Below are 26544 nucleotides of genomic sequence, written 5' to 3' on the forward strand. Positions count from 1 at the left end.
GCTTCTCTTGTTGCGGAGCACAGGCTCTGGGCGCTCGAGCTTCAGCAGTTGTGGCGCATGGGCTTAGTTGCTCCGTGGCATGTGGGATCTTCCCGGACCAGGGCTCGAACCCGTGTCCCCTGCATTGGCAGGTGGATTCTTAACCACTGGACCACCAGGGAAGGCCAACTTTGCAGTTCTTTAGCTCCAAATATCTCTGCTCTCAAGGGATCCTAAGGCGACTAAATGTCTTCCTCACTAAGAGAACTTTGCCCTTGCTGGGATCTCCTTGGCATTCCTAGGGCTGCATCCAGCATTGCCTCCTGGGGCCCTCTCCAGAGCTCTGCCTGACCTGGGGTCACTACCCACAGGTCAGGCCTCAGGGCTGAGCTGGGTGCCAGGAACGCAGAGATGCCCAGTGACATTTGACGGTTGGTACATGACATGCTTCATCACACCCACCAGCCCCCAGCCCCTCCCTGGGAAGACCGTGGGGGTCGTCTGGCAGAAATAGGAGGAAGAGAAAGAAGGAAACCTGAGTAGGAAGAAAGAGAACGAAGTTCAGTTTAGGGAGTAGCCTCTTGAGCAGCAGAAATGGGGAAACAGCCGTGCAGCAGGTCCCAGGGCTGGCCGAGCAGGGACGGGCTATGCGGTTTTCTGCAGGAAACTGCTGGGAACAGCTAGGGATGGGTGGAGGATCTGTCAGCATGTATCAGGTGTAAAATGCCTTGTGATTAAAACTGCTGGCCACTGTGCCCTCAGTCCGTCCCAGAGGCGCACTGACTCCCCTTGCTGGGGCTGAGATGTTGGCGGGGGGGGGGGGGGGGGGGGGGGGGGGGGGGGGGAGAGGTACTGTTAGCCTCTGGAGGGTTCCAGCTTTGTGGGATCTGCATGTGAGAAGTGCCACAGTTCCTGGAGGCGAGGACAGAGAGAGCACTGACTCTAGAATATGTGGGATTTACGATGTTCAGGGGCCATCCAGAGGGCCTGGAGCACGTGTCCCTGCTCCAGACAGCGTTGTGGGCACCACCGGCCCATGGATGGTGACCAAAACCAAAGAGTGAGAAGAGCTCACCCAGGGAGACGTGGGGGCTGACGGAGGAGGGCTAGGCTGCGGGGCGGCCACCAGGCGGTAGGAGGAAAGCCTGGAGAGGCTATTCCCGCGTTCAAGAGAGAACGTGGAATTCCGGATGTCGAACCTGCGCGGCCCTGGAACCCACGGCGCTCCCTGGTGGTCACCCACGTGGTCGCAACGCGGACGTCGCACCGGGAGCCCAGCCCTCCACCGAGCGTGCGCTGGCGGGGCGTGGGGACCGCGCGCTCCCTGGAACCCAGACCCCCGCGCCAGCTGTCGAGCGAGGGCGTTAGGTTCCCGGGAGAGTCCGGGGCCCGCGGAAGGCCGGGGTCGGCGCGCGCAACCACCTCTCGGTCCTCCCATCACCCAAGTCTGGACCCCACCCGCCCCGGGCGCGTCTCCTCATCTCCGCCCGCTTCCCCGCCCAGCCCGGCCCGGCCCGGCCCGGCTCGGCCTGGCCCGCCCCTTAGCCTCCTCCGCCCACATCATCAGCCCCGCCCTGTTCACCAGGCTCCGCCCCGCCCCGGTTCCGCCCCTCGACCTCGCCCCGCCCCACTCCCGCCCCTCTGCCCCGGCCCCGCCCTCCCCGTCCAGGCTCCTCCCCTCGGCTCGCCCCCACCCTCCCGCTCGGCCCCGCCCCCAGCGTGCCTTGCGTGGCGGCGGCCCGGAAGCTGGCGTGGCGCGGCGGCGGCGGCGTGCGGGCTTCCTGAGGCGGGACTTCCGACGGCGTTCGCGAGCGTCTTCCGGCAACGTTAGAAGGAGGTCAGTTCGGTCTCCGGGACATGAAGGTGAGCGGCGCGGTGGCTGCTGGCCCGGGTGGCGTCCGCGTCCCGCGTTCCGGCGTCTGCTTCCCCGCCTCCTACGGCCTCCGTTCCCCTTCGCGGAGTGAGTGCGTGAGGGGTGCGTGTGAGAGCAGGAGGCGCGGCACGAGGGAGAAGGAGTGTGACAGCGGTGTGGACGAGAGGGAGTGTGTGAGCGGGTGTGTGTGAGGGAGTGTGAGAGGGGGTGTGACAGCGGGTGTGGACGAGAAAGGGGTGTGACAGCAGGTGTGGACGAGAGTGGGTGCGAGAGCAGGTGTGGACGAGAGGCGGTGTGTGAGTGGGTGTGACAGCGGGTGTGGACGAGAGCGGATGTGAGAGCGGGTGTGGACGAAGGACGCGGGGCGGGAGCTTGCGGGAGCGAGCGGCAGCACATGGCGTGGCCGGCGTGGGGCCGGGACCCGGGGCGCGATGGGCCGCGCCGGGCTGGCTCCTTCTTGACCTCGGACCCCGGCCCTTGGAAGCTGCGGCCTTTGCCCGCTGGAATGCGCCGCCTAGGCCTGAGCCCGGAGGCCAGGGGGCGGTGGGCTGGCGGGCGGCGAACCGAACCCCGTCGAGCTAGTGTCCTCCGCTCCCCCTGCGCATGGCAGGCTGCCTCGGGCTTCCTCCGCTGAGGGAACAAGACGGTGGCCCGCAGTGTGGACAGAACCCGAGGTTAACGTCCGCCGGGGCTGGGGTCTTCCTGCTCTTACGCCGCCTTCACTTCTAAGTGCACTCGGCCCTCCCCGCAGGAACATAGCTAGCTCCAGAGTTTGTGCTCACAGGCGAGAATCTGTGACGGATTTTACCCGCGCTGTGGGGACGGCAGCATTCTGTTCACGGGTCAGTCGGCTCGGGGTCCTACCAGGTGTTGGTGATGGTCGCTCAGGGCATGGTGGTCAGCATTTCTCAAATTGCATGTCACTGAGCAGAGACAGGTTTGATGGATTAAAACCAGTATCTTAAGAATGAAGTGGAGGGCTTCCCTGGTGGCACGGTGATTAAGAATCCGCCTGCCAACGCAGGGGACACGGGTTTGAGCCCTGGTCCGGGAAGATCCCACATGCTGCGGAGCAGCTGGGCCCGTGCACCACAGCTCCTGAGCCCGCGTGCCACGACTACTGAAGCCCACGAGCCACAACTACTGAGCCTGCATACCACAACTACTGAAGCCCATGCGCCTAGAGCCCGTGCTCCGCAACAAGAGAAGCCACCTCAATGAGAAACCCGCGCACCGCAACGAAGAGCAGCCCCCAGTTGCCGCAACTAGAGAAAGCCCACGCACAGCAACAAAGACCCAACGCAGCCAAAAATAAATAAATAAATAAACTTATAATAAATAAGTAAACAGGACCCTGCTGTGCGTGTGCACTTTGTGCTGGTTGTACTAGGGGGTCGTGAGCACCGCGGTGCCCTCTGTGTTCTGGCATCTGGGAGTGCAGGGTATCAAACAGCGCTGCGGTGAGCATCTTCGAGCGTCTTCGACATAGGCGGGATGTCCCCCAAAGTGGGATTTTTGAAAGAAAAGAAACACATGTTGGAAAGTAATATTTGTGACCAGGTTGTCACCCGAAAAGGTCTGATCAACTTGAATTCTCAGGAACAGCTCTGAGAGTGAAGCTGCCCCAGGTCCTCAGGTTGCATCATTCTCTTAGTCCTTGCCAGTGCCTGGGGGCCGGTGAGGGGGGTGGGGACCAAAACGCACAGGTCGCTGTGCTGTCTTATCTCAGCGTCCGTTCCTTTGGTTGCTGGTGATGCTGCAGTGCTGTTTCTGTGGCTTGGGTGTGGGGGTGGGGTCTGTGTGTTATGGGGGGGTCTGTATTATAGGGTGTCTCTGTGTGTTACACCTTTTCCCGTCCTCTCTGTATTTTATAGTGGGGCATTTTTTATTGGAGTGTCTTTTATTTTCAGTTTGTAAGAGTTCTTTGCGTGTTATGTGTAGATAAGGAGTAGAAGTTCATTGTCAAGCGTGGTCCAAGTACTTTCTTGTTTTGCGTATTATTTCTTTAAATTTGCTTTTTGTTGGGACTTCCCCGGTGGTCCAGTGGGTAAGACCCCGCGCTCCCTACGCCGCGGCCCGGGTTCGGTGGCTGGTCAGGGAGCTAGATCCCACACGCCGCAACTAAGAAGTACGCATGCTGCAACTAACCGGTCCCACATGCCACGACGACGATCCCACATGCTGCAACTAAGAGCCTGCACAGCCTAAATAGATAAATATTTTTTAAAAAAGCAAATAAATAAATTTGCTTTTTGTTTTCTAAGTGAAAGCTTCGCATTTTTACGTAGTACACTCTATTGGTGTTTCCTATCATAACCTTTACTTTTGCTGACTGAGGTGGAAAAGCCTCCCCCCTCCAGCCCCCGTCCCTGAGTTTATGTACACAGGCACCGGTGTTTTCTTCTAGTCCTTTCCATGGCTCTGTTATTTTGCACTTAAGCCAGTAGCTCGTAGCCAGAATATATTTGGGTTTGAGGGGGGTGGAGAGCCAATCTTTTCCTAGCTGGCGGGCTGTGGTTAGGGCGGCCCTGAGGCAGTGGGGCAGGGCTCACCGGCCTGTAGCAAGGAAGGCCCTTCCTGGTGTCTGAGGGGTGCCAGGGCCCAGCAGTGCTGACATCTGGACTCTGGCCATTGAGGCTGGCTCAGTGCCCAGCTTAGTGCTGGGAGGCCCCAGGCACCGTTAGGACCATTGCTGCAGTAGGCGGAGGGGACACCCTGCCTGCTGGGGGTCTCCACGGGCTCTGCTCTCTCTGCAGCCCCCGGACCCCGAGGCTGGACCCTGCTGTGACACGCCCACCATGCGGGTGCTGCTCGGCACGCTCTGGCTTGCCCTGGCCTGCGGCTCTGTTCATGCCACCCTGTCGAAGTCAGATGCCAAAAAGGCTGCCTCGAAGACGCTGCTGGAGAAGGTAGGGGCAGTCTGGAGGCGGGCCGAAGGGCTGAGCCATCGCGCCTCCTTGCCCGCTGGGGCTGTGAGCTGAGAGCTTGGCCTCTGGGCAGCCTGCGCTGTGCCACCCCAGGGCTCTGGCTGGCTGGCTGGCCTCGGCGGGAGCAGCTTCTGGTGCTGGGGCCCGAGGATGCACCTGCCCCGGCTGGGCTGGCCTTCTGTGACGTGCCACGTTTCCGCCCTCACCCTGCCCTCTGTTTCTTTTGACCCCTGCGCTGTTCCCTGCTTCACTGAGCAAATCAGACAAGAGCCACGCCGGGTTTGGCTGTGTCTTTGTGCCTTTTTTCTGGGGCAGCCCTGGGGGGGCAGAGTGAGTCTTCGGGGACTGTCAGCTCCTCAAGGCAGGCCTTTCCCTGCGGTCTCCTGGTCAGCAGCTGCGTGTTGATCCTGGGACACACCCCTGCTGAACAAGAGGACCGCTGCTGTCCCTGGGGTTCTGCCTGGGGACGAACCCTCACAGCTTCCTCCTTGCTCCTTCTGTTTCAGACTCAGTTTTCAGGCAAGCCCGTCCACGAGCGGGGTCTGGTGGTGACAGACCTTAGAGCCGAGGATGTGGTTCTCGAGCATCGCAGCTACTGCTCAGCGAAGGCCCACAAAAGGCACTTTGCTGGAGACATCCTGGGCTACGTCACGCCAGTAAGCCGGGCCCTGGGGTGGGCAGGGAGGTCCCAAGGACAAGGTGGCTGCTCGGGTCTGTCTTCGTTCTCACCTCCCCTGGCTGCCGCCGCCATGGGGGTGCGGCGGGAGCCATGCCTCCCAGAGAAGCGGCCGGGATCGCGCCAAGCGTCCTGTTCCCCGTGGCGCGGGCAGCCTTGCAGTGCCCCAGTCCCAAGGTGGCTCTCAGGCCCCCTGCCCCAGCTGCAAGCAGGCTCACCCATTCTCCGTTCTCTGCCAGTGGAACAGACACGGCTACGATGTCGCCAAGATCTTCGGGGGCAAGTTCACCCACATCGCGCCCGTGTGGCTGCAGCTGAAGAGGCACGGCCGCGAGATGTTTGAGGTCACGGGCCTTGACGATGTGGACCAAGGTGCTCGCCCCGCTGCTCGTCTGCGCTCGCCCCAGGGGTCGGGGAGGGTGTGAGTGTGTGCGAGCGCGATGACTCCCTGGCATCGACCCGCGTCCCTGTTGCCCTTCGGGGTTTGTACGCAGTGTCCAGGGAGGAGGCGTCCGGAACGGTGTCCAGGAGGGCGCGAGGCCTGGCTGTCCTGACAGCCGTGTTTTGCACCTTCGTTTGCACAGATGTCCTCCCTTTCGGGTTCAGAGGGAGGAGATGTTAGCTGGTGGTGGGGTTCCCCGAGCTGGGAGGGCAGTGTGTTGGAGGACACGGCCGGGCAGCATCAGGGCCTGGCCTCTGGATGCCCCTCAGCTCTGCGAGATGGTCCCAGGCGCCTCGGAGTCGTCGCCCCTGGAGCAGCCACTTGCCCCTGGCCCTGGCCGTCCTGCAGGGCGAGGAGGGGCAGTGCAGGGCCCGCAGACTCTCCCCTGCCCCCTCCCTTTGTTCTCCTCCTCGCGGGTAGGTCAAGTCTTCACGTGGGCAGGGGGCTGTGTCCCCACCTTGACTGGCTTCTCCACGTCCCGCAGGGTGGATGCGGGCAGCCAGGAAGCAGGCCAAGGGCCTCCGTGTGGGTGAGTCCAGTGGGCCTGCGGGGTCAGGGTTGTGGGCCCTTAGGCCATACTCCACGGGTGGAGGTCCTGGAGCTCCCTGTGGGTGGGTGAGTGGCCCCGGAGTCTCCAAGCCTGTCTGGTAACCCAGGCTATGCTGTCTAGCACGTCGGTCACTCTCCCAGCGGCTCAGAAATGAGGCCGCCCCAGCCCAGCATTCGTGGCCCTCAGTCCAGCCAGAGAGCCCTGTGGCCCTCCCGCCCACCAAGGCCAGCCCGCCTTCACCTGTGGTCTTGCCCTCCCATCGCTTCATTCACCCACGAGTGTTTATCGAGGGCCCCTGGGGGCTGCGCCCAAGGGTGACGCTCACCCTGCCCTGCCCGTCCGGGAGCTCATGGCTGGCGAGGGAGGGACCCATTGCAAAGTGCAGTGGGGTTTGGGGAGGAGGCTTGGGGGCCTAGGGGCACATAACAGCTGCGCAGGAGAAGCTGGGGGGCAGGGGCCAGGAGGGGACCTGCAGTTGGGTCAACAGGGAGCTGGTGGAGGATGGCCCAGCCAGAGGTGGGCAGCGAGGAGCCGGGCGAGCCAGCACCTGGGCACCTGGGCACCTGGGCACCTGGGCACGCGGAGGCCTGGTGTGTCGGGAGGAGGGGGCGCGCCCCGGTGCCCCTCCCTCGCCCAGCCACCTTGCGCTGGGGTGACCGCACTGGGTGCTTGGCTGTGGTCACTCTGCTCTGGAGGCCAAGGGCCAGCCTGTGGGCAGGGCCGGCACAGGGGGTCACGGTCTGCGGGTCTGTCCCCAGTGCCTCGGCTCCGGTTCGAGGACTGGACGTACGAGGACTTCCAGAACGTCCTGGACAGCGAGGACGAGATCGAGGAGCTCAGCAGGACCGTCGTCCAGGTGGCCAAGGTGACTCGCGGTGCCTGCGCGGCCACCACCGGCTGCCCTGGGCTCCCTCTGGCCACCACGCGTCTCGGGAGCAGGGGCTTCCCTTGGGCAGTGCCCAGCGGCCGGCTACCCTCCTGGGAGGGAACCCATCCTGGTAGCTGGTGCTGGGCTGCAGGGAGGGGAGAACTCTTCAGGACCCTGGGGTCAGGTTTGGGGGAGGCACACCAGTGGACGGGGCACACGAGAGCCCCAGCCCCTCTGCTCCTGGCTCCTTTGGGGACCCCCACGCCGCCTCCTTCAGAGAGGGGCTTCCACGCCTGCCACCTGGCCCTCGAGCTGAGGCCTCGTTGGGTGGGAGGAAGCGGGGCTGGCCCTGCGCCTCCCTCCCGCCCCTTCCTCCTGGGACCCTCCTCACCAGCTCCCGTTCCTCGCAGAGCCAGCACTTTGACGGCCTGGTGGTGGAGGTCTGGAACCAGCTGCTGATCCAGAAGCACGCGTGAGTGGGCTGTGGGCAGCGTGCGGGCCCCCAGGTGTCAGGAAGAGGCTGGAGGAAGGATGTGGGGGGACCTCGTGTGGGAGGAGGGCCTGCTTCCCACAGGCTGCCCCTGGGGGTGGGGATGGCACCCCGAGAAAGTCGGACACTGGCTCCAAGAGGCCTGGGAGCAGCTGCGGGCAGGTGGCCAGCTGAGACGCCCATGTGGTTGGCCTGGTGGAGCCTCCAGGGGACTTTGAGAAGAGGCGGCCGTGCAGGGCCAGGGGCCCTTGGAACAGGTGGCCACGGAGTCCTCTGGGAAAGAAATCTGCCGCCCAGTCCCACAGGCTCTGCATCAGCCGGCCTGGGAGGGTGCCGCATGGTCCCCTCGAAGCAGTATCCACCCTGCGCGTGAGGCTCACGGCCAGAGTGACCCGGCAGGGCGGGAGGGGGTCAGGTCCCCTGCAGGAGCGACTGCCCCTGGTTCTGTCAGGGCCATGGGGTCAGCCCCACGGGAGGCGGAGGAGAGACTGAGTTCCGCCCGGGGCGGCCTGCGTGCTGGGTGCCACCCAGCGGCTGGTGCCGGGGCAGGACAGGCTGCAGCCGGTTCCGGAACTGGCTGTGCGCTCCCTTTCCTGCGCCTGAGCCCCCACTCCTCCACGTGTGCCAGCCCCCGGGGGGAGCCCTGAGCAGGGCTTCTCTTCTACTCTCCTGCAGCTGCAGGCGGCGCTCTGCCTGCTCAAAGACGGCGTCCGTGGGGTCTCCTGCCTCTCAGTGCAGAGGGAGGCGCATTGTCGAGGGGTCTGTGCGGGGGGTCAGGCCTCCTGCCCGAGGCCCAGAGGAAGCTGCGCCTGGAGCCAGGCGTGCCGGGGGCTCTCTGCCTGGGTGGGGGTAGGGAGACTCTGCTATTGGCCTCGGGAACGGGGGTGGCCTGGGCCCAGGCCCCCAGCCACGGCTCCTGCTTCTCGGTGCTCAGACCTTCACCCTGGTGGGTGCTTCTGAAAGGCTCCCTCCCTGTCCACTTCTGCCCCGGGAGAGCCCCAAGGCTGGAGCTCAGGAGGAGGGTGGGTGGAGACAGCCAGGTTGAGAGCATGGGGGATACCCATGTCTGTCGGGAGCTGACGTGGCACCTGCACGTTGGGGGCCCTGGCTTTTGGCCGAGAGACAATCCCCCCACCTCCCCGGCTCTGCCTCTGTGCTTGCTGGGTGGTGGCCCTGCTGAGGAGACCTTATGGCACCTTCTGAGGAGGGGGTGCAGCTGGGCAAGGAGGTGCCGGAGCAGCCGGCAGCGCCTGTGTACCCCGGGGGCTCCTGGCGGGGGCGGGGGCGGTGGGGGCGGAGGAGGGCGGAGGCTGGCCAGCCTGGTAGATGGCTTTGGACACTGCCGCCTGGGAGCTGCTTCCCAGGACAGGCCTGGCCATGGCGGGCGTGACAGGGACGTCCATGCTCCTGTGCCCACCTGTCACCCTCTTTAGGCTTTTGTTTCCTACCCAAAGTGCCAGGTCACCCTGGAAAGGCCTGTTTGGTGTGATGCGAGGCAATGGCACCTTGTCCACGTGCCAGCCTGGGCTGCGGGTCCCCCAGGCCCTCCCGTGAAAGCCTCCCGGGGGCTGCCTGGCGCTGGCGAGAGGCTTGCCTCCTGTGTTCACGCCCAGCAAGCGGGTGGGCGGGCAACCGAGGGGAAACCCCAGGGACTCCGTCCCAGCAGACCACCCCCAGTCCCCGCCGAGCAGGTGCTTCCCCCGGGCCATGAGACCACCTCCCCCTTCTCACAGGCAGTCCCCTGGGTGGTCCCAAAAGCCAGGAAGGCACCCAACAGTGACAGGTGCTGACAGCTTCTGGCCTCAGGGAGGTGCCGGCCCCCTCCAGCCTTTGTGCTCCCCCGAGGGCGCCCCTGACCACCTACAGTCACGGCCAGAGTGGAGTGACCTTGGCCCGGGATCACTCCCGCTGAGCGGGGGCCACCTGGGAGGCTCTGAGAGGCTGCCGCAGTCCAGTGGTCAGCGCACACCAGGCCCCACGGCAGCCTTGGCAGGATGACCGGCAGCTATGCGTGCCCCACCCCGCTTGCTCTTTGCGGACTTGCTCTGGGGCTGGGGGCCGGGACAGCTCCTCTGACCTGCCTGCACTTGGTAGCAAGGGGGGCACTTGCTGCCCGTTCTCCAGACGGAGGTGGCTCCTGAGGGGCTGCAGCGAAGGACCCAGGTCGGTCACTGGGCCCACAGCCTCCCAGGCACAGTGACGAGGGCCTCCAGGACTAGGGTGTCCTGACGAGTGGTGCTCCACTGTCCCACCAGACGTGCTGCCCGCCAGCCCCGAGATACTGCCACATCCCACACACCTAGGGTCCAGGCGACCCCGTGACACTGCTGTCTCCTCTGCCCCCTGCCTGGTGGCCCGCTGCCCACAGAGACGCTCCTCCCCCGCATCCAGGCACTCCCGGTCGAGCACACGCCAGTGCCCCCTCCTTATTCTCCCCCGGGGCTGAGGCACACAGAGCTCTGTGTCCCGATGTCTGCAGGGCCGGGGGTGGCTGTGCGAGGTGGCTGGGCCGGCCGCCGCCCTGGGGTGGGAGGTCAGGGCCCCCTGGGCACAAGGCCTCATCAGTGGAGCCGCCCCAGCGTCCTCATCTCAAGGCACCTCCTGGGTGCAGCAGGGCCCTCAGCACGGCCTGAGGCGTTTCGTGGCCCAGACTGACCTGGCCACCAGCAGGCCAGCAGGCCAGGTCCACGTGGGTCCTTCCTCACTCCCTGCCCGGCTGTGTGTCTGGGAGGGTCCAGAGGTGATGGGGCACCACACTGACCCCCCTCTGCTCTCCACCCTGCTCTTGTGGGGAGGGATGGGGGCTGGGCAGGCAGTTTAGGTGGAGGGCAACCCCCGCGGTGTCTGCCAGGCTCCCCTGGTACATCCACCCTGGAGCCCGTACCTCCAAGGCAGAACGTGGCCATGAGGGGCATCTGCCTGCAGCGGGTCTTGGCCCAGCTGCTCCTGACCTGTCCTCTGTTTCTTTGCAGGGGCCTCATTCACCTGCTCACCCACATGGCCGAGGCACTGCACCAGGCCCGGCTGCTCGCCTTCTTGGTCATCCCGCCCGCTGTCGCCCCTGGGTAAGTGCCGTGCTTGCTTGGCCAGGGGAGGCCCTTCCTGGTCAGTGTCCAGCCCCGTCCAGGTACATACTGGCCACCGCGTGTGTGGCCGGGGCTCCCCATCAGCACAGTCGGACACCTCAGTGGCCTCAGCATGCCCTCATGGGTCAACGGGTCAAGGCTGCGTCCTTACACCTGAGCACTTGAAACCGTGTTGTCTAGACTCGCTCCCCGCTCCCGCTGGTCCCCGGCGAGGCCCCGGGCACCGCGGTGCAGGGCCTGTGCCGCTTTAGGCCCCAGGGGGTCAGGGCTCCCGCAGCTTAGCCCAGCTGCCCGTGTCCTGCCTTGAGATTAGGACTTGGGGGCGGCTCCACTGATGAGGCCTTGTGATGAGGGGGCCCTGACCTCCCACCCCAGGGCAGCAGCTGGCCCAGCCCCCTCTCACAGCCACCCCCAGCCCTGCACACACCGGGACACAGAGCCCGGTGAGGCAGCTCTTCCAGAACCCCCGGGACAGGGAGGTGCGGGTCCCGGGTGCCAAGTCAGGTGGCCTGACTCCCACGTCCAGCCTGTGCTGGGCGCAGAGGAGGCCGGATCACAAAGTGAGGACCGAGGGCAGGCCCGGAGCCAAGTGGCGGGTCGATGGCGCACAGAGGCCCAGGGGTGCTGCCTGTGCTCTGCCTGGTCTCCGCTTGCTCCCGGGGCAGCCTGGGCCCTCAGTGCACTGCTCTAGAAGGACCGTTGTCCATGCATCTCGTCACCCCTGGCTGTCGGCTCGCTGTGCAGCGCGGGCCGGTTAACAGGAGCAGGTGGGCAGCTCTGGGACCCGAGCTCTCTGGCGGCCCTGACGCTCACAGGCCGATAGCCCCGCACAGAGGAGCCTGCGGGCACTCCGAGGCCAAGGCCGCGGCCACCACAGCCGGCGCGTGCCGCTCCCAGGTTGGCTGCCCGCCCTTTGCTTGGCGCTCACGCCCCCGGACCCCCCACGCATCACCGGAGGCCTGGGCTGTGGTCCCACCCAAGCCCAGGGGCCTCAGCCTCCCCCCTGACTTTTCTCCCCACCTTTCCAGGGCCCTCAGCCTCGTGTGTGCTCCTGTGTGCAACACACGCGTGTGATAGCCCGGAAGCAGCAGGGGCCAACAGTCTTCCTAGGATGGGGGGCCCCGTTCTGGAAGAGCCGGGGGTGGCGGACACTCAGAGAGCCTGTGGGCTCGGCTGCAGATGCGGGCACCCGTTTCCGGGGTCTCCTGGTTTCTGTGATGGTTCGGGGTGGAATGCTGTGGCCGGTGGAGCCCCGGTTGCCCTTTGTGGTCGGGGGCCGTCGGTAGAGACAAGCTCCTTGGAAGCTGGGGCAGCCCTTCAGGCTTGACTGGGGAGAGGTCGGTTGCCTGGTTGGGGGTGGGACCCGGGGGCCCTGCTTGCAGCCCCTCCCTGCTGACACCCCTCCACTCCCCAGAGCCTCGGGCCTCGCAGCTTCTGATGGTGCGGAGAGCAGACTCCCAGCCCACGTGCTGGAGAGAGTGTGTGTGTGTGTGTGTGTGTGTGTGTTGAGGGGGGGTGACTGGGCCGGACGCCCATGGAGGGGCTGGTCTCTGGGCTTGGCCTGGAAGGGCAGGAGGGCTCGGGGCAGGGTGGGGAGCAGCTTTCCGGCTGGCACCCTCTCTGCCCAGGTATCCGGCCTGAGCTCCTGTCCCCTAAGCAGGAAGTAGATGGTGTGAGCCAGGGCCGCTCTCTCACCCTGCGGAGACCAGGGGAGGAAGTGCCGTCCACCTGGCAGCTGAGGAGGTGACCGGCAGGAGGAGACCGTGGCCAGGGCTGGAGGCATGGGTCCTGGGCACTGCCGCTGAGCTGTGGCCCAGTCTGGCCTACCCCTGCTGGCAGCCAGGGGTGTGTTTGTGGGGGCACAGGCCTGGGCTGCACCCCCGTGGCTGGCGAGCAAGCCCTGCTCTCTCCAGAGGCTCTGGCGGCTTCGGAGTTTGTCTCATCGTTGACTTTTGTTCTGCCATGCTTCTAGACAGCAGCCCCAGCAGAGGAGCCAGGGAGCCGTAAACAGTCTTTCTGGGGTTTTCTGCAGCATCAGTCGCTTCACAAAGGCTGCGCTGCCCCCCACGGGAACAGCAGCCCCAGGAGGGGCTATGTGTGTGGCGCTGGGGCCGGTGTGCCTTTGCTGTTGTGTGCCTTGGTCTGGGGCCTCCCTCCAGGAGCTGCTGGCACAGCGGCCATCCTGACCTTGAGCCCTGCTCCCGAGGTCGCGGCTTGGCCCCCATCGACATTCTAGCACCAGTCAGCTGGTTTAATCAGAGCCCTGGGCCGTCCTCGCTCCGGAGGGGGCTCTGAGTTAGTTGTCGCCCCGGCTTCTCAGGCTGTGTCGTCTGAGAATCCAGCACTCCCGGAACCCTCGGGAAAGGACTGGCCTCAGGCATGGAGGGCTGGCTTCCTTCCCAGGACCTGCCCTGCGGTGAGCTCGCATCCTCACGGGCAGGTGCCCACCTTGACGGGTGCTGCAGCCACCCCCGTGGTTTCCCGTGGTTTCGGGCAGGCCACCTCCCCACAGTCAGGAAGGGGATGGGTGGGGGTCCTTCTCTGGGTGGGGTTCCTCTGCACGGAGGCCGACCCCCGTTGGCATCCCCCGGGGGCCAGGGGTGGCCTGCAACCAGAGCGTGGGCTCGGCGGGGCACTGGGCAGGCGCGGACGCTGGCGGTCTAGGCTGGAGGGCTGGGGGCCGCGCTCTGACGGGTGGGGCCGGGCCTGGGCCTGTGGGCCGGTGGTTCTGCTCCGATCCTGTAGGGCAGCTGGGGGCCGGGGGGCTCGTGTTTTGGAGGCCCCCGTGCTGCCAAGCAGAGCAGCCGTGGAGGGGCAGCACAGGAGGTGCTGCAGGGAGTGAGCAGGCCGCGGGGCCTGGGGCCTGGGGCCTGGGAGACTGGGCCCGCGGGGAGCAGCGGTGGGGGCCGACAGCAGGCCCGCCTTCTGCACGTGCCTGGCTGGGTGCCCACCTGGGCCACTGTGCGCGAGGCCCTGCAGGCGGTGTCTGGGGACCAGACAAGGTCAGGCAGTGTGGCTGGTGGCAGGGCCGGTGACCGTGCACGGAGCCTGCACTGGTCCTGAGGGGGATCGGCCTGGAGCAGGCTGGCCGGGGCAGGACTGGGGTGTCCAGCGCAACAGGCAGCGTTTCGGCCTCGAGGGTGGATAGCGGGGGTGGCTTCGTGGTGTCGGGAGGGATGCCCGTAGGGGAGAGGGGACAGAGGGTAGAGCCGTGGGTTTAAGCAACGGGGAGCTGTTATGGGGTTCTCTGGGGTGGGGCACTCAGCACCGCATAAGGAGGGTCTCCAGCAGGTCGGGGGCAGTGAGGGGTTGACGGGCGCCTGTGGCCCTGATGCCCGGCCCGTGCCGCTCCAGTGAGGGGCCAAGCCCTGAGATGGCGCCGCTTAGGGCGATGGAAGAGGGAGGCGTCCACCGTGTGGGTGAAGCAGGAGGGGCGGGGGCTAGGGGTCTTGGGGAGGGGCGAGGCCCTAGAGGCAGGCCGGGGAGGGGACTGACAGACCCTGTGCCTTCTCCCCCGAGCAGGGCTGTAGGGTCCCCCGTGCGGGCGAGCCGCCTCATGTCTGGGGGGAAACCGTCTAGAGCGGCGGTCCCCAACCTTCTTGGCACCAGGGACCGGTTTCGTGGAGGACAGTTTTTGCACGGGTGGGGGGCGGGGGGTGGGTGGCTCAGGCGGTCGTGCAAGCGACGGGGAGCGGAGCGGCAGGTGAAGCCCCGCTCGCTCGCCCACCGCTCGCCTTCTGCTGTGCGGCCCGTTCCTGACAGGCCGCGGACCAGTTGCCGTCCGAGGACGGGGGGTTGGGGACCCCTGGCCTAGAGACCACACCGTGTCCTTTGTCCGTGGCCACGTGGAGAGGGGAGGCCAGGCCACACAACATCCACCAGGGCCACCTCTCACTCTGCAACGCCCGAGGAGACGCGGGTGCTGCCCCAGCCCCGCCTCTGGCAGCTCCAGGGTCTCGGGGTGAAGGATCCCGCACGGCAGCCCGGCCTTCTGGATGGGAGGGGTGCCTGCAGTCAGACGGGCGGTGACTCGGTGAGAAGCACCTGGCAGCCCGGGGCGCCCGGACATGAGGCGTGGCCAGAGGCCATGAGGTGGTCAGAGCCTTGGGAAGCAGAGGGGCTGGTGGGCCAGGGCGGCCCCTGCAGCCCTCTGGGCCGCGCGGTTGATGTCGGCAGGAGCGGCGGCCCCCGGCCTGGTGGGCGCAGGCCGCGCAGAGCAGAGCCTGCCTCTGACGGGGCTGCAGCTGAAACCAGCAAAGGCGGCGGCTCGGGGAGTCACGCGGGATGGGAGCCTGCACCAGCCTCCTCCCAGCAGCGGACTTCTTGCAACAGAGTGTGACTGGGAGAAGGGGCTTGGAAAACTCCACCCTCCCTGACCCCCGTGGCCGTGTTGAGAGTGTGTCTAAGAAGTAATCGGCCAGTGAAAGTGAGGCTGTTTGCTGTGCTGAGCGGCTTTGAGCAGAAGAGTTTCTTTTTATGGGGCGAGCGAGGCCGGCAGGGTAGCAGGCCTCCTGGTGCCCGCCCCCCCCGGAGTTTGTTGCCCCCTGCCCCTCTGCCTGCCTTAGTCCTGTCCCTCGCCAGCCTCCCCTTCACACCTGGTACCAGCGCTTCCAGGACCCCTGCGGGTGGGGTCCCCTCTCCCAGTTGAGCAGGGAACGCCTCCTGGAAGGCCCCGGTGCTGCAGTGACCAGGACATGGGACACAGGGGCATAGTCCCTGCTGGGCCACTGCACTGCTCAGCTCACAATCCTGCCTCCCCTTGTGAGCCATTGAATCCAGAAACGGTAGGGCTGGATGTCCGTGGGTTCCTGAGCGAACGTCCACCTGGGGACGGGTGAGCTTTTGAATTGTGGAAACATCTTCCTGGAGCTGATGGCATCCGCTTTTTCTGGGGTGCCCCAGGCCCCGAGGTCCCAGGCCCTCCTCACACAGGCCCCGTCTCCATCTCTGGGGCTGAGCCGGGAGGAAAACGCCATCTGCCGGGCCTGGCGTCTTCTAGCTGACTTTAGGGGCCCGGTCTGGAGTGTGGCCACAGGGAGCGTGGCTGTCGCTGCCCGGTGAAGCCTCTGCTCCCCAGGCGTGTCCGCGAGCTCCCTGCCACGGCAGGTGCCCGTCTCTGAGTCTTGCTCTCTCCACTCAGGGGCGGCTTTGGGGTCCCGGGGTCGCTGGCTGGTGCTGCGGGTCCTCAGGTTCCACGGGGGCCTCGTGTCTCGGGGGGGCCTGGGCCTGGCCTCCTGGCTGCTCCCTCCAAAGGTGGCGGCCCGGGCAGGCTTTGCTCAGCTGGAGTGGGCAGCCTTGAGATGGGGTATCTCAGGGCTGCCTGGACCCCGTGGAGCCGGTGACCATGGCTGAGGTGCACACAGCGGGCCGCCCCCGCCCCCGCCCCTGCCCCGGGATTGGAGGTGCTGGCTGAGAGGAGGGATCCTCTCTCTGCCCACATTGTCGGGGGAGCAGAGAGCCCCGCCACCCTGGGACAAGGCTGCAGTCCTAGCGGCTGCTGCAGGCAGAGCGGGTGGGCTAGCGGACCAGGTGTGTCCAGCAGACAGGCCACCTGGGCTCCCGCCTGCCCCAGGCCTGAGGCCTCGGGGGGGAGGGCGCTCTGCTCATGGCACCGTGCTCGCAGCTGAGATGAAGCGGGGCTGGCCTCCTGTGCCCACGTAGGGATGGGCCCTCCCGGAGCTGGGCTGATGGCGATCTCCAGTGCACTGGGCAGGAGGGGAGCCGGGTCTCTGCTGGACCTCCGGCAGCAGGCTCTGCCCGTCGGGACCCAGCTGCGGGCCGTCCCCTGTAACCGAGCGCCGGGTCACCCTCCAGGGAAAGTGACCTGAGGTGTCTTCCTGGCGTGGGGGAGGAAGGGGGGAAGGGGCGTGAGCTGGGAGCCCGCACGGCCGGCTTGCCGTGCCCTCTGCTGAGCCCAGGTGTCAGCTGGGGCGGGGCTGGAGGGGCTGTGCGAGCTGGGTGTGGTGACCGCGCCGTCTCACTGCAGGACCAACAAGCTGGGCATGTTCACGCACAAGGAGCTTGAGCAGCTGGCCCCCGTGCTGGATGGCTTCAGCCTCATGACCTATGACTACTCCACAGCGCAGCAGTGAGTGGGGGCACCCCGGGGGGGGCCCCGTGCGCTCTGGCTTGGCGCAGAGATGCTCCCCCAACCGGGGGCCTGGACGCTCAGGCGAGGTCCAGCTTCCCACAAGCCTGCTCAGGGCCACGCTGTGTCAGCTCTTGGTTCCAGGCACATGAAGGGCTCGGTCTCTTCTTCCCAAAGCCCACAGTCAGCCTTGCATTGGGCGACCTTCTCCTTTTTGGGGTCACAGGGCAGCGGGCACCCCCATGGGAGTGCCATCCCGGGGTGTCCATCCACGCCTGTGCGACCCTGGCTGCCACGTGGTGGCTGCGGTGCTGGGCCTGCCTCTCTGCCCAGGAGAAGGTGCTCCCGTGGCCGGGGGCGTCATGCTGCTGCCTCTGTCCATCTCGGGCCTTCACCTGAGCCTTCGGCTGGCTGCAGGGGCCCGCCTGTCTGCTGCCGTCCTTCCCACTCCGTGTGTGGGCCCCACCCCAACCTGGGGCACCCTGAGGCCTCTGCCTGCCGCTGAACCCACTTCTCCTTGGCCCTGCAGGGCCGGCCCCAGCGCACCGCTGTCCTGGGTGCGAGCCTGCGTCCAGGTCCTGGACCCCAAGTCCAAGTGGCGGAGCAAGATCCTGCTGGGACTCAACTTCTACGGCATGGACTACTCAGCCTCCAAGGACACCCGCGAGCCCGTCATCGGGGCCAGGTGAGCCGGCGGCTGGCCCGTGCCAGGTGGCTTCCTGTGCCGTCTGCCACGGCGCCCTCGTGTCAGGAGGTGTGCGTCTCCCAGAGGTGAGGGGGTGCGGCGAGGAGGAGGCCTGGCAGGGTCTGACCACGTACCGGGCACCTGCAGGGTGCTGTCGCAGTGCCCTCTCTTCCCCTGGGTCGGTGGGGGTGTGGCCCCCATCTGGCAGGAGCAGCATGCGGGCCCCCCGGCCTCCTCTCCTTCAGCCTGAAGGACGCCCTTTGTGTTGCTTGCTGTGCATTTCTACCAGTGTTGAATCCTCTTCCATTTTATCTTGCTGGGTTTTGGGGAGATGTTTGTGCTGGATGTGGGGTTCTGGGTTGCCAGCTTGTTCCAGGACCTTGACGGTGTTGCTTCATCATCTTCCTGTGCATTCTGTCCCACGAGACACTCGTCACCCGGTTTCTCCACACGTATCACCACCAAGCACCACTGGGCTGTGATCACCAGGTGCCTCCACGTAGGCTTCTTTACATTTTTTCCTCCTGGTTTCCGTTGAGTTTTTTAGATTTGTGCATTTATCCTTTTCATCATATTTGGGAAGATTATAGTCTATTTTTTCTATTATTTTTCTTGTCCCTCCCTTTCTCTCCTCTTCTAGGCCCATAAGTACTCGTGTGTTAGGCCAGTCTGTTTGTCCCCTCATCCGCTGACACTCATTTTATTTTTTTGGCCTCTGTTTTCTTCTGTTCAGTTTTCCTTGCTGTCTTCAAGCCCGCAGACCGTTTCTTGGTTGCGCCTCGTCCGGGGCTTTTCCTTCCCACGTGTCGTAGTAGCTCTCTTGTCAGGCAGTGTGTGTGTGGGGCTGAGCCTCTGCGTCTCCTCTCAGCACCGGGTGAGGACGGTTGCCTGGCGTTGGGCCCGTCTGGGGTCCACTCAACACTGTCCCCTTCCCGTGGTCCCGTCGAGCCAGCTCTCTGTGGGCCTCTGCTCCGGGCTGGACGCTGTGAGTTTCGCTTGGCTAGGTGTTGGGCATCTGGGGTTCCTGACCCTCTGCTTTCACGCTGGGTGCTGTCACGTCCCCTGGACACCAAGAGTTGTACGCTTCTCTCAGGGACCTGGTTCCGTCAGCAGAGGCGGTCCCGAGGCCGTGACCTGAGCGCGTGTGCCCACTGTTCCCCACCGTTTGCAGGGTCACTTGCAGGCCCACTCGCCGCAGGGACACACGTGTCAGCCCAGGCAGGGGTCAGGCGCCGAATGCCAGCTGCCCGCCGGGCTGTCCGCGCCCGTCGTCCACAGTGACTCCCTCATGTCTGCCCCGGGGGAGGGACAGAGGCTGCTGGGTTGGCCTGTGCCTGGACTCGTGGGTCCTGGAGGGCTGCTCCCAGCCCGCCCCCCCAGTGGGGTGGGGCTCCCGTTGCCTGGGTCCCTTTTGTGCTGAAGGCAGGGCCTCCAGGACAAGGAGGAGCGGATTGGGCCCCTCCAGGGGTGGGACATCGGAGGGGTGGGACATCGGAGTCAGCCGTGCCTTCCCGACCCTGCCCCGTGCGCACAGCTGGTGCTAGGGCCTGGGCTCCAGCGCAGGCCTGGGAGCCTCTCCTCCCTAGGGCCTGGCCCTCTGCTGAGGGAGCCCTGTGGATGGCGGGAGCCAGGCCGGTAGGCGCTGCCCTGGAGCAGCCCAAGCCTACCCCATGTCCCCGCAGCAGAGGGGCTCTCGGCCCCCAGCACCTGTGCCTCGGATCCGCCCCGCCCATCTGTCCTCCCGGTCATGGCTGCTGTCTGCTCCTTGTGCGCTGCCCCTTCCCCACCACAGGCTTTCCGGACGTGGGGCTCCTGGGAGCGTCCCTGACAGGGTCCCCGGCTCGGGGGGCGTCGGGCGGAGCTGCGTCTGGAGCTCGGGCCCCCGGCACCAGGCCCTAGGGTTTCAGTAGCTGGAGCAGGAGGGCGTTCTCTCCCGCTGCAGAGGCAGGGTCAGCAGCCAGGGCCGCCTGGCGCCCCACTTCTCCAGCCCCCGACTCTGCCGGCCAGGGCCTATGGGCAGGGCAGGAGGTGTTGGCCTTGGGGTGCCACCCACCTCTGCTCAGGCCGCCACACAGGTACCACGGCCGGGCTTGAGCCACAGAAATACGTCGTCTCCAGCCCTGGAGGCTGGAGTCTCTGACCCAGGTGTGGGCAGGGCTGGTCCTCCTGAGGCCTCTCTCCTCGGCATGTAGACGGCCGTCTCCTCTCTGTGTCCTCGTGGGGTCGTTGCTCTGTGTGTGCCTGTCTCCTGACTTCCTTTTTTTATAAGCACACAGTCCTGTGGGGTTAGGGCCATCCCAGGGTACCTCAATCATCTTACATTAAACATTTCTTTAAAGGCCCCACTTCCAAATATAGTCACATACTGAGGTTCTGGGGGTTAGGACGCAACATATGGACTGGGGGGACACGGTTCATCTCTAACACCGCTTGAGGAGTGAAGAGCTGTAATTTCCTCACTAAATGTGGGCCTAGCAGTAACTTACGAGGTGGAGTTGTTGCAGCCATTAACCCAGCTCGTGGGGCCCGGCGACAAAGGCACCACGCGGCCCCTGCCGGTTCTGAGGAGAGGCTGGGAGGCGGGCGGGGGGAGTCTGGTTACGAAGACGTGTGTTTAGCGAGAGCACAGGTGCGCACGTACACACACGCATACAGACTGCCCCCAGCCAGGGACGGACGGCTGCATCGCCCCATCCGGGCCCCACCCCAGCTGAGCGGGTCCGCCCACCAGTCGTGCCCCCACTGATGACGGCCAGGCCTGGAGGCAGAGGAGGGAGGTGGGCCTGTGCGGGGGCGGTGGAGAGGGTGCCCCCAGGCCTGGGGGCATGGCTGGGCTGTGTGTCAGGGACTGCCCTGCCCAGACCTCCTGCAGGCCGCCACCCACCTCACTTGGACCTAGCAGGTGCCGGCTCAGCAGGGCCTCCCAAGGGTCCGAGCAGGCTGAGTGCCGGGCGGCAGGGCTGCGGCTCCCACCTCAGGGGTGCGTGGAGGTCAGGCAGCGGCGCCCGCTCAGGTCCTACCCGGTGAGTTTGTCCTGTGGAGGGGCTGAGGGGGGCCCGGATGGAGTCGACAGGCCCGTGAAGGGCTGACTGCTGTCCCCGGGGGTCGTGTTGACGTCTGGGGGGGAGGGCCGTGGTGTGGGGATGCCCGGAGTCCCCCCGTGCTGGGCGGTGGGGCTGCTGCCGGCCTGAGCTGGGGGACCAGGACGTCGCCGAGCCCCTCTCCTCCCCAGGCCTCAGCCGCTCCGCGGGATGGGGCCGAGGTCGGGCCGGTGCAGTGAGACCAGGCCGGGGGCACTGTGCGTCTGGCGGAGGCTCCCTGACGCTCCTCATCCCGTGGTGGGTGGGCGCCGCAGGACCCGCCACACCCGGAGCCTGCACCAAGGCTTCGCCCGCCCGCGGCCCGGGTGCCCCCACCCCACCGCTTCCTCCTCCCTCCCAGGGCCCTGGCCGGCCATCTGCCGCCTGCTGCCCGCACCCTGGGTGAGCCTTGGACAGGGGATGGGGCCCCCAGCTGGCCCCTGGGGTTGCACTTGACCTCCTTCGCCCACAGCCTGATTTCTTCCAGCCCTTCCCCGGCGTGCAGGGCGGGGTTGGCCCTGGGCTCGGGGGGTCGTGGGGCTCAGGGGGTCGTGGGGCTCGGGGGGTCGTGGGGCTCGGGGGGTCGTGGGGAGAGGCCCCTCCCAGGGCCGGATCAGTCGGGTCTGGGGAACCAGATGGGCAGGCTAGCGAGGCCGCCCGCAGATGGGTGCCTCTTCCGTGGGAGAGGGGAGGGCTGCCTCTGCAGCGGGTGAGCGCGCTCACCCAGGTCCGGCCCCCCAGAAACACAGCTCACCAGGGTGCGCCCCTCAGCCGGTCTCCACCCCGGAGCTCACTACAACGGCCTCTGTTCACCGGGCAGACGACAGGCCAGGTGCGAGGGGCAGGTGAGCCTTGTGGCCGCCGGAGTCTCTCCATCTCTTCCGCTGACAGCCCAGGCCAGCCTGGCCAAGGATTACCTGCCCTCCCGCCTCAGCCTCTCCAACGCTGAGACCCTGGCCTTCTGTGGCAGGTGTCCCCGGTCCCCTCAGGCAGTGGGGGATTAGCGGCCTCACCATCTGCTCCCGCGCACACGGAGCCAGGACCCCGAGGCAGGGGCGGGAGGCCAGCTCTGTCAGGCCGGGGTTGGCCTTCTGGCCTCCACCAGCCAGGACCACATTCTGTGCCTGCCACGGGGGGAGGGGGTGGAGGGCAGGCTGTTTGTGCACATTCTGGGTTCTCCATTGACCCCCCAGCTTCCGTTCGCCTTCCCTGGGTGATACGCAGACCCCATCGTGACCACGGCCAGGCTCCTGTGTGCGTGGCCTCGTCACTCCCCAACTTTGAGGAGTCTGGGCGGCTATGAAACACCCCAGGAGGGGCCAGGGCTCCCCTGCCTGCAGGCTCACGTCACCCAACGTGCAGTTCTGGGTGTTGATCCGTGGGTCCCCACGGCTGCCAAGCCCCCATTCTGGGAGGCCCTCCCACTGCCCTGGCGGCCAGGGTGCCCGGCTAGCCCCGTGAGCGCCCTCAAGCCAAGTGGGCACCCATACTCCTGCATCTTTGGGACCCACAGCCCCACGCCGCCGGGCCTGCCCTGCCCCTGCCTTCCCAGGGACCTCAAGGAGAGCCAGTCCCAGCAGAACACGGCCAGATGGGTCCCCGAGGTTGGGCCACGTCTGGCAGACCTCCTGCCCCTGCTCAGAGGACTCTTCTTGGGCCAGGGCGCCAGTCAAGGGCACAGAGGCTCGGGGAAGCTCTCCCTGTGTGGCCGTCCTGCGCCGGGGTCTTGCTCTGCCTAGGGGCGACTGGTCCCAGGGCTGCCTGTCGCAGCGCTCTCCCGTGGCTCTGGGCCTTCTCCGTCCCTGCGCCGCGCTCTTTGCTGAGGTCCTTTGCTTCTCCACTGGCTTGTGTGATCTCAGAGCCTGTCCTGGTCCTCTGTGAGCATCCCGCTCTTGCTTCCCAGCCGGGGTCTCCCCGTGCACCTTTGACCCTGACCACTTTCCCGGTGCCTCTGCTCAGGGTATCTGCTAGCCCTTGCGTCGGAGGCACAGCTGGGAACGGTCCCGCTGCTTGCAGGTGGGGGCCTGGGACCCAGGGGCGGGGGCGGGGGGCACCTTCTCTCGTCACCCGCAGCGGCACCCACTGGACCCCCTGTGTGGGCCTCCGGCGGGGGTCCCTGCCCCTTCCACACGCCCCTTTCCGGCCCAGCCTGGGAAGACCGTCACCAGGGGCCGTGGAATCCTGGCCACATGCTGCAGGGACTGCAGGGGAAACCGGGTCAGGGCTGACCGCTCTTCTCGGTGCCCAGGAAGGTCACCTACCCAGAAGGTGGGCCAGCAAGTCATGTGCCCCCCCGGGGCGTGCCCGACCCAGGTCCTCAGGCCGGCTCAGAAGCAGTGCCATCCGGGGCAGGCTCCAGCCGTGGGTCACAGTGCCAGCGGCCTCTCCGCCCAGGGCACACAGGTGGCTTAGACTTGGCCAGATGAGGTCAGGCCCTTCAGTTCTCGTGGGGTCACAGCGGAGAGCACCGGGCACCGCAGGCCCCGCCAGCCGAGGCAGAGGCCTCTCTAGGCTTTCCTCCTGGGGCGGGGTGCCCCCTTCCTCCTCCGTCCCCCCATCTCCCTTCTTCCCCCTCACCCACACAGCCTGATCACCTCTCTTCAGCTGGTCTCTGCTCGCTCTTCTGGAAACTGGGGGACGTGCACCTCATCTCGGTGCCCTGAACCCTCCACCGACCCATTGGGTGTGTCTTCATCTACGATTCTGTCCGCCATTCCTTGAACCCTTCGCTCCAAAGCCCGAGAACTTTTTTGAGTGGGGACGGTATGAGTCACGCACTGTAAACCCCCCACTGCAAAGAGCACACCTGCGCGGCATTTAGTCCGTTCTCAGGGTCGTGCAGCCGCCACCTCCAATTCCGGAATGCTTGGTAGCAGCCCCCCACCCCTGGGGCACTAATCTGTGTTGCCTGTGGACTCGTCTCGTCTGGACATTTCATGGAAACAGTCACCCGGCGTGTGGCCGAGGCCTTCTGCTTTAGTTCAGGGAAACGCTCAGGGCCCATCTGTACCGTTTCCCTCCGTTCATCCCCGCCCCCCTGCCCCCCGCCCCGCCCCGGCCTCCTCCTCCTCCCAGGCAGGCCCCTGCCACCCTGACCCTCAGCCCCCGTGGCCCTGCTCTTCCTCCTGGACTGCCTGCCTGGGGGCCGTCTGCACAGCTGTCTCTCCGCCCCCACCCTGGCTCACACCCCACTCTGCTGCTCCGTGTTCCCGGGGCTGCACTCAGGCAAGTGTGAGGGCCTGTGTGGCCCCAGCCCTGGCACCGCCAAGCCTCGGCCTTCAGAGGGGAGGGACCAGGTGCTCTCAGGGGTCTGGCTGAACCCCGAAAGAGACCCCAGCCTCGGCTGTCCCCACAGCCTCACCACCTCCAGCAGGTAGCAGATTTTGAGGGGCGGCCCCGGAGGAGGAGTGCACAGCCAGAGCTCCCCAGACGTGAGGGCCCAGAGCCACCTGCCCACCAGCATCTGCCCTGGGACTCGGGGGCTCAGGGTCAGGCTGGGTCAGGATGCCCCGCCCTTCCCCACACATCCCGTCCCCCCACGTGCCACGTTTGTCTCAGCCACGTAGCCAACGTTGGATCAAAAGCTGCAGATGACATCAAGCATCCCAAGAGCGTTGTGCTAATTAAGTATAACGCAATAATTTTGGACGATTCGAGCTGGTTGATGGGGGTCGTGGCTGTTCCTGGCCCAGGCCCCGTGGGAGCAAATCTGGACGTCCCCTGGACGGCCACCGCCTCATTTCCCACTGCTCTGTCCAGCCCCGAGCCCCTGCCAATGTGTAAGTTGCAGCCTGGAGCATCGCAGCCCCCTCCCTGGGCCCAGGCTGCAGGTCTCCGGCCTGTCTGGGCATCGACTGCGTGCCAGGAAGACACGGGGTGAGCTGGAGACCCCAGTTGTCCTGGCCATGCAGCACCTTGGGCACCGGCCTGTCCTCTGTGTGTCCTCTGTTGGGCGGGGAGGGGTTCCCAACCCCTGCTCCTGGCAGTGAGGCGGGGCCTCCCGTGGGCTCGGGGCAGCTGTGTCCACAGCAAGGAGGCAGGCCGAGGACAACTTGGCCTCTGAAAGGGCCCGGAAACCACTGCCCTGGACTGTTGTCCCCCCGGGCGGGGGGGACGGGGGAGGGCAGTGCCGAGGCTGCCCCCAGTTCTCGTTCATCCTCAGGCCTGCGGCTGGCCCCGAACCTCCCCCGCAGCTGCAGAAGTTGCTGCTTCTGCAGCACCCCAGGCCGACCCCGGGAGCGCCTGCCCACACCACCGGCCCAGCAGGCGCCGCGCCCACAGCGCGGGGCCCGCGCTCCACCTGCACGCAGTGCCGCCAGCTGGGGGTGCGGCAGTGAGCTCTGAAGCACAGCCACGGCCTCTGCTCACATCTCAGCAGCCTCTCGGGGTCTCTGTCCTCCCCCTACCCCCAGTGAGGACACGGCCGCCGCAGCCCCGGCCCGAGTGTTCCAGACCCCGTCCCATGGTCCTGCTTCCTGGCTTTTCTTCGTGTCTGGGCCACAGGCGTGGCCCTCCCACCTGGCCCGGTGTGCTGCAGGCACTCCGCAGACCATCGGGGGATGACACCCCGCGTCCTGCTGCCCTCGGGTGGCCTCACCCTTTCCGTGATGGCAGAGGCCACCTCCACCCCGTCCAGGTGCTCAGGTGGGCAGGGGAGGGCCCCCCGCACCCACACCCGGCCTCCCCCAGGTACATCCAGACGCTGAAGGACCACCGGCCCCAGATGGTGTGGGACAGCCAGGCCGCAGAGCACTTCTTCGAGTACAAGAAGTGAGTGTCTGGGGGAGGCCTCGAGCCCTGCCTCTGCCCCTGAGGGCCGGCGTGGCCCGAGGAGGGGCGCCTGAGGCCTTGGCTGGGGGGGGAGGCGGGGCGGGGAGAAGCAGAGGCGGGTGGGAGTCGGGCCGGTGGACTGAGGGCTCTGCTGTCTTGCAGAAGCCGCGGTGGGAGGCACGTCGTCTTCTACCCGACGCTGAAGGTGCGTGTGGGCCCTGACACTGGGCGTGGGGGCAGCAGACACAAGCCCTCCCCCAGCAACCCTGGCCCTCAGCTGGGCTGCGGTGGGCGGGGGTCGGCAGGTGGCCCACGGGGGCAGGGTGGGGCCGACACTCCCTCTGCCTCAGTCCTTGCAGGTGCGGCTGGAGCTGGCCAGGGAGCTGGGCGTCGGGCTGTCCATCTGGGAGCTGGGCCAGGGCCTGGACTACTTCTACGACCTGCTGTAGGCCTGGCCTGGAGCCGGCCTGAGCTTTTCCAAGAGACGGAGGGACTGATAGGCGAAATACAGACTCTTCCATTTCCCGTGCTGTGTGCGCTGCAGCCTCGGGCGGGGGCAGGGCGGCCTGGGACTCCGGGCTCCTCATCAGTGACGGGGGCGGGGGGTGGGGGGCAGCGGGCCCTGAGGATGCAGGCCTCTCTGGCCCAGCCCTGGCTGTCTGTCCGCTGGTGGCCGGGGAGGGCGGGACCCACGGTCCCCACCCCACAGGCTGGCAGGGGGTCCCGCACGGCCAGCAGATCGCTGCGGGTCTGGAGGCTCCGGGACAGCCCCAGGCTCCCCGACACGTGGACGCTCCAGTGGGCATCACCCCGGGGCCGTGCAGAGGGGCCCCGGCCTCCCCCTGCGGGCGCTGGCTCACCCTGCCTGCCTGGGAGCCCGATGGACACCACACAGCGAGGGTGGGGGCGCCACGGCGGAGACCGGGGCTCCGAGAGGCTGGCCCCGCCCCACAGTGGTGCGGTGGGCTGGGTGGTTACTGTGGAACGACAGCTCGCCGCAGGCCCGCTGCCCGCTGGGAACGGCCCTGCT

The 26544-nt window shown here is 66.4% G+C and overlaps 1 protein-coding gene across 4 annotated transcripts; it reads left to right on the forward strand.

Moving 5' to 3' along the window:
- The first annotated feature begins 1715 nt into the window (after positions 1–1715).
- On the forward strand, positions 1716–26039 carry CHID1 (chitinase domain containing 1). Of its 4 annotated transcripts, none has more exons than XM_036862352.1 (13): positions 1716–1842; positions 4609–4761; positions 5286–5435; positions 5695–5827; positions 6382–6426; positions 7206–7312; positions 7726–7787; positions 10778–10870; positions 16878–16979; positions 17509–17664; positions 25434–25514; positions 25677–25719; positions 25865–26039. In XM_036862352.1, exons 1-13 carry the CDS (start codon positions 1837–1839, stop codon positions 25961–25963), a joined length of 1230 nt encoding a protein of 409 aa, XP_036718247.1. In that variant the 5' UTR covers positions 1716–1836; the 3' UTR covers positions 25964–26039. The 4 variants fall into 4 exon arrangements, with proteins under 4 accessions (XP_036718247.1, XP_036718250.1, XP_036718248.1 ...); XM_036862353.1 differs by having other exon boundaries at positions 1836–1939; XM_036862354.1 differs by lacking the exon at positions 1716–1842 and adding an exon at positions 1931–1954.
- Positions 26040–26544: the final 505 nt, after the last annotated feature.

Source organism: Balaenoptera musculus, chromosome 8, assembly GCF_009873245.2.
Source record: "Balaenoptera musculus isolate JJ_BM4_2016_0621 chromosome 8, mBalMus1.pri.v3, whole genome shotgun sequence".
Lineage (NCBI taxonomy): Eukaryota > Metazoa > Chordata > Mammalia > Artiodactyla > Balaenopteridae > Balaenoptera > Balaenoptera musculus.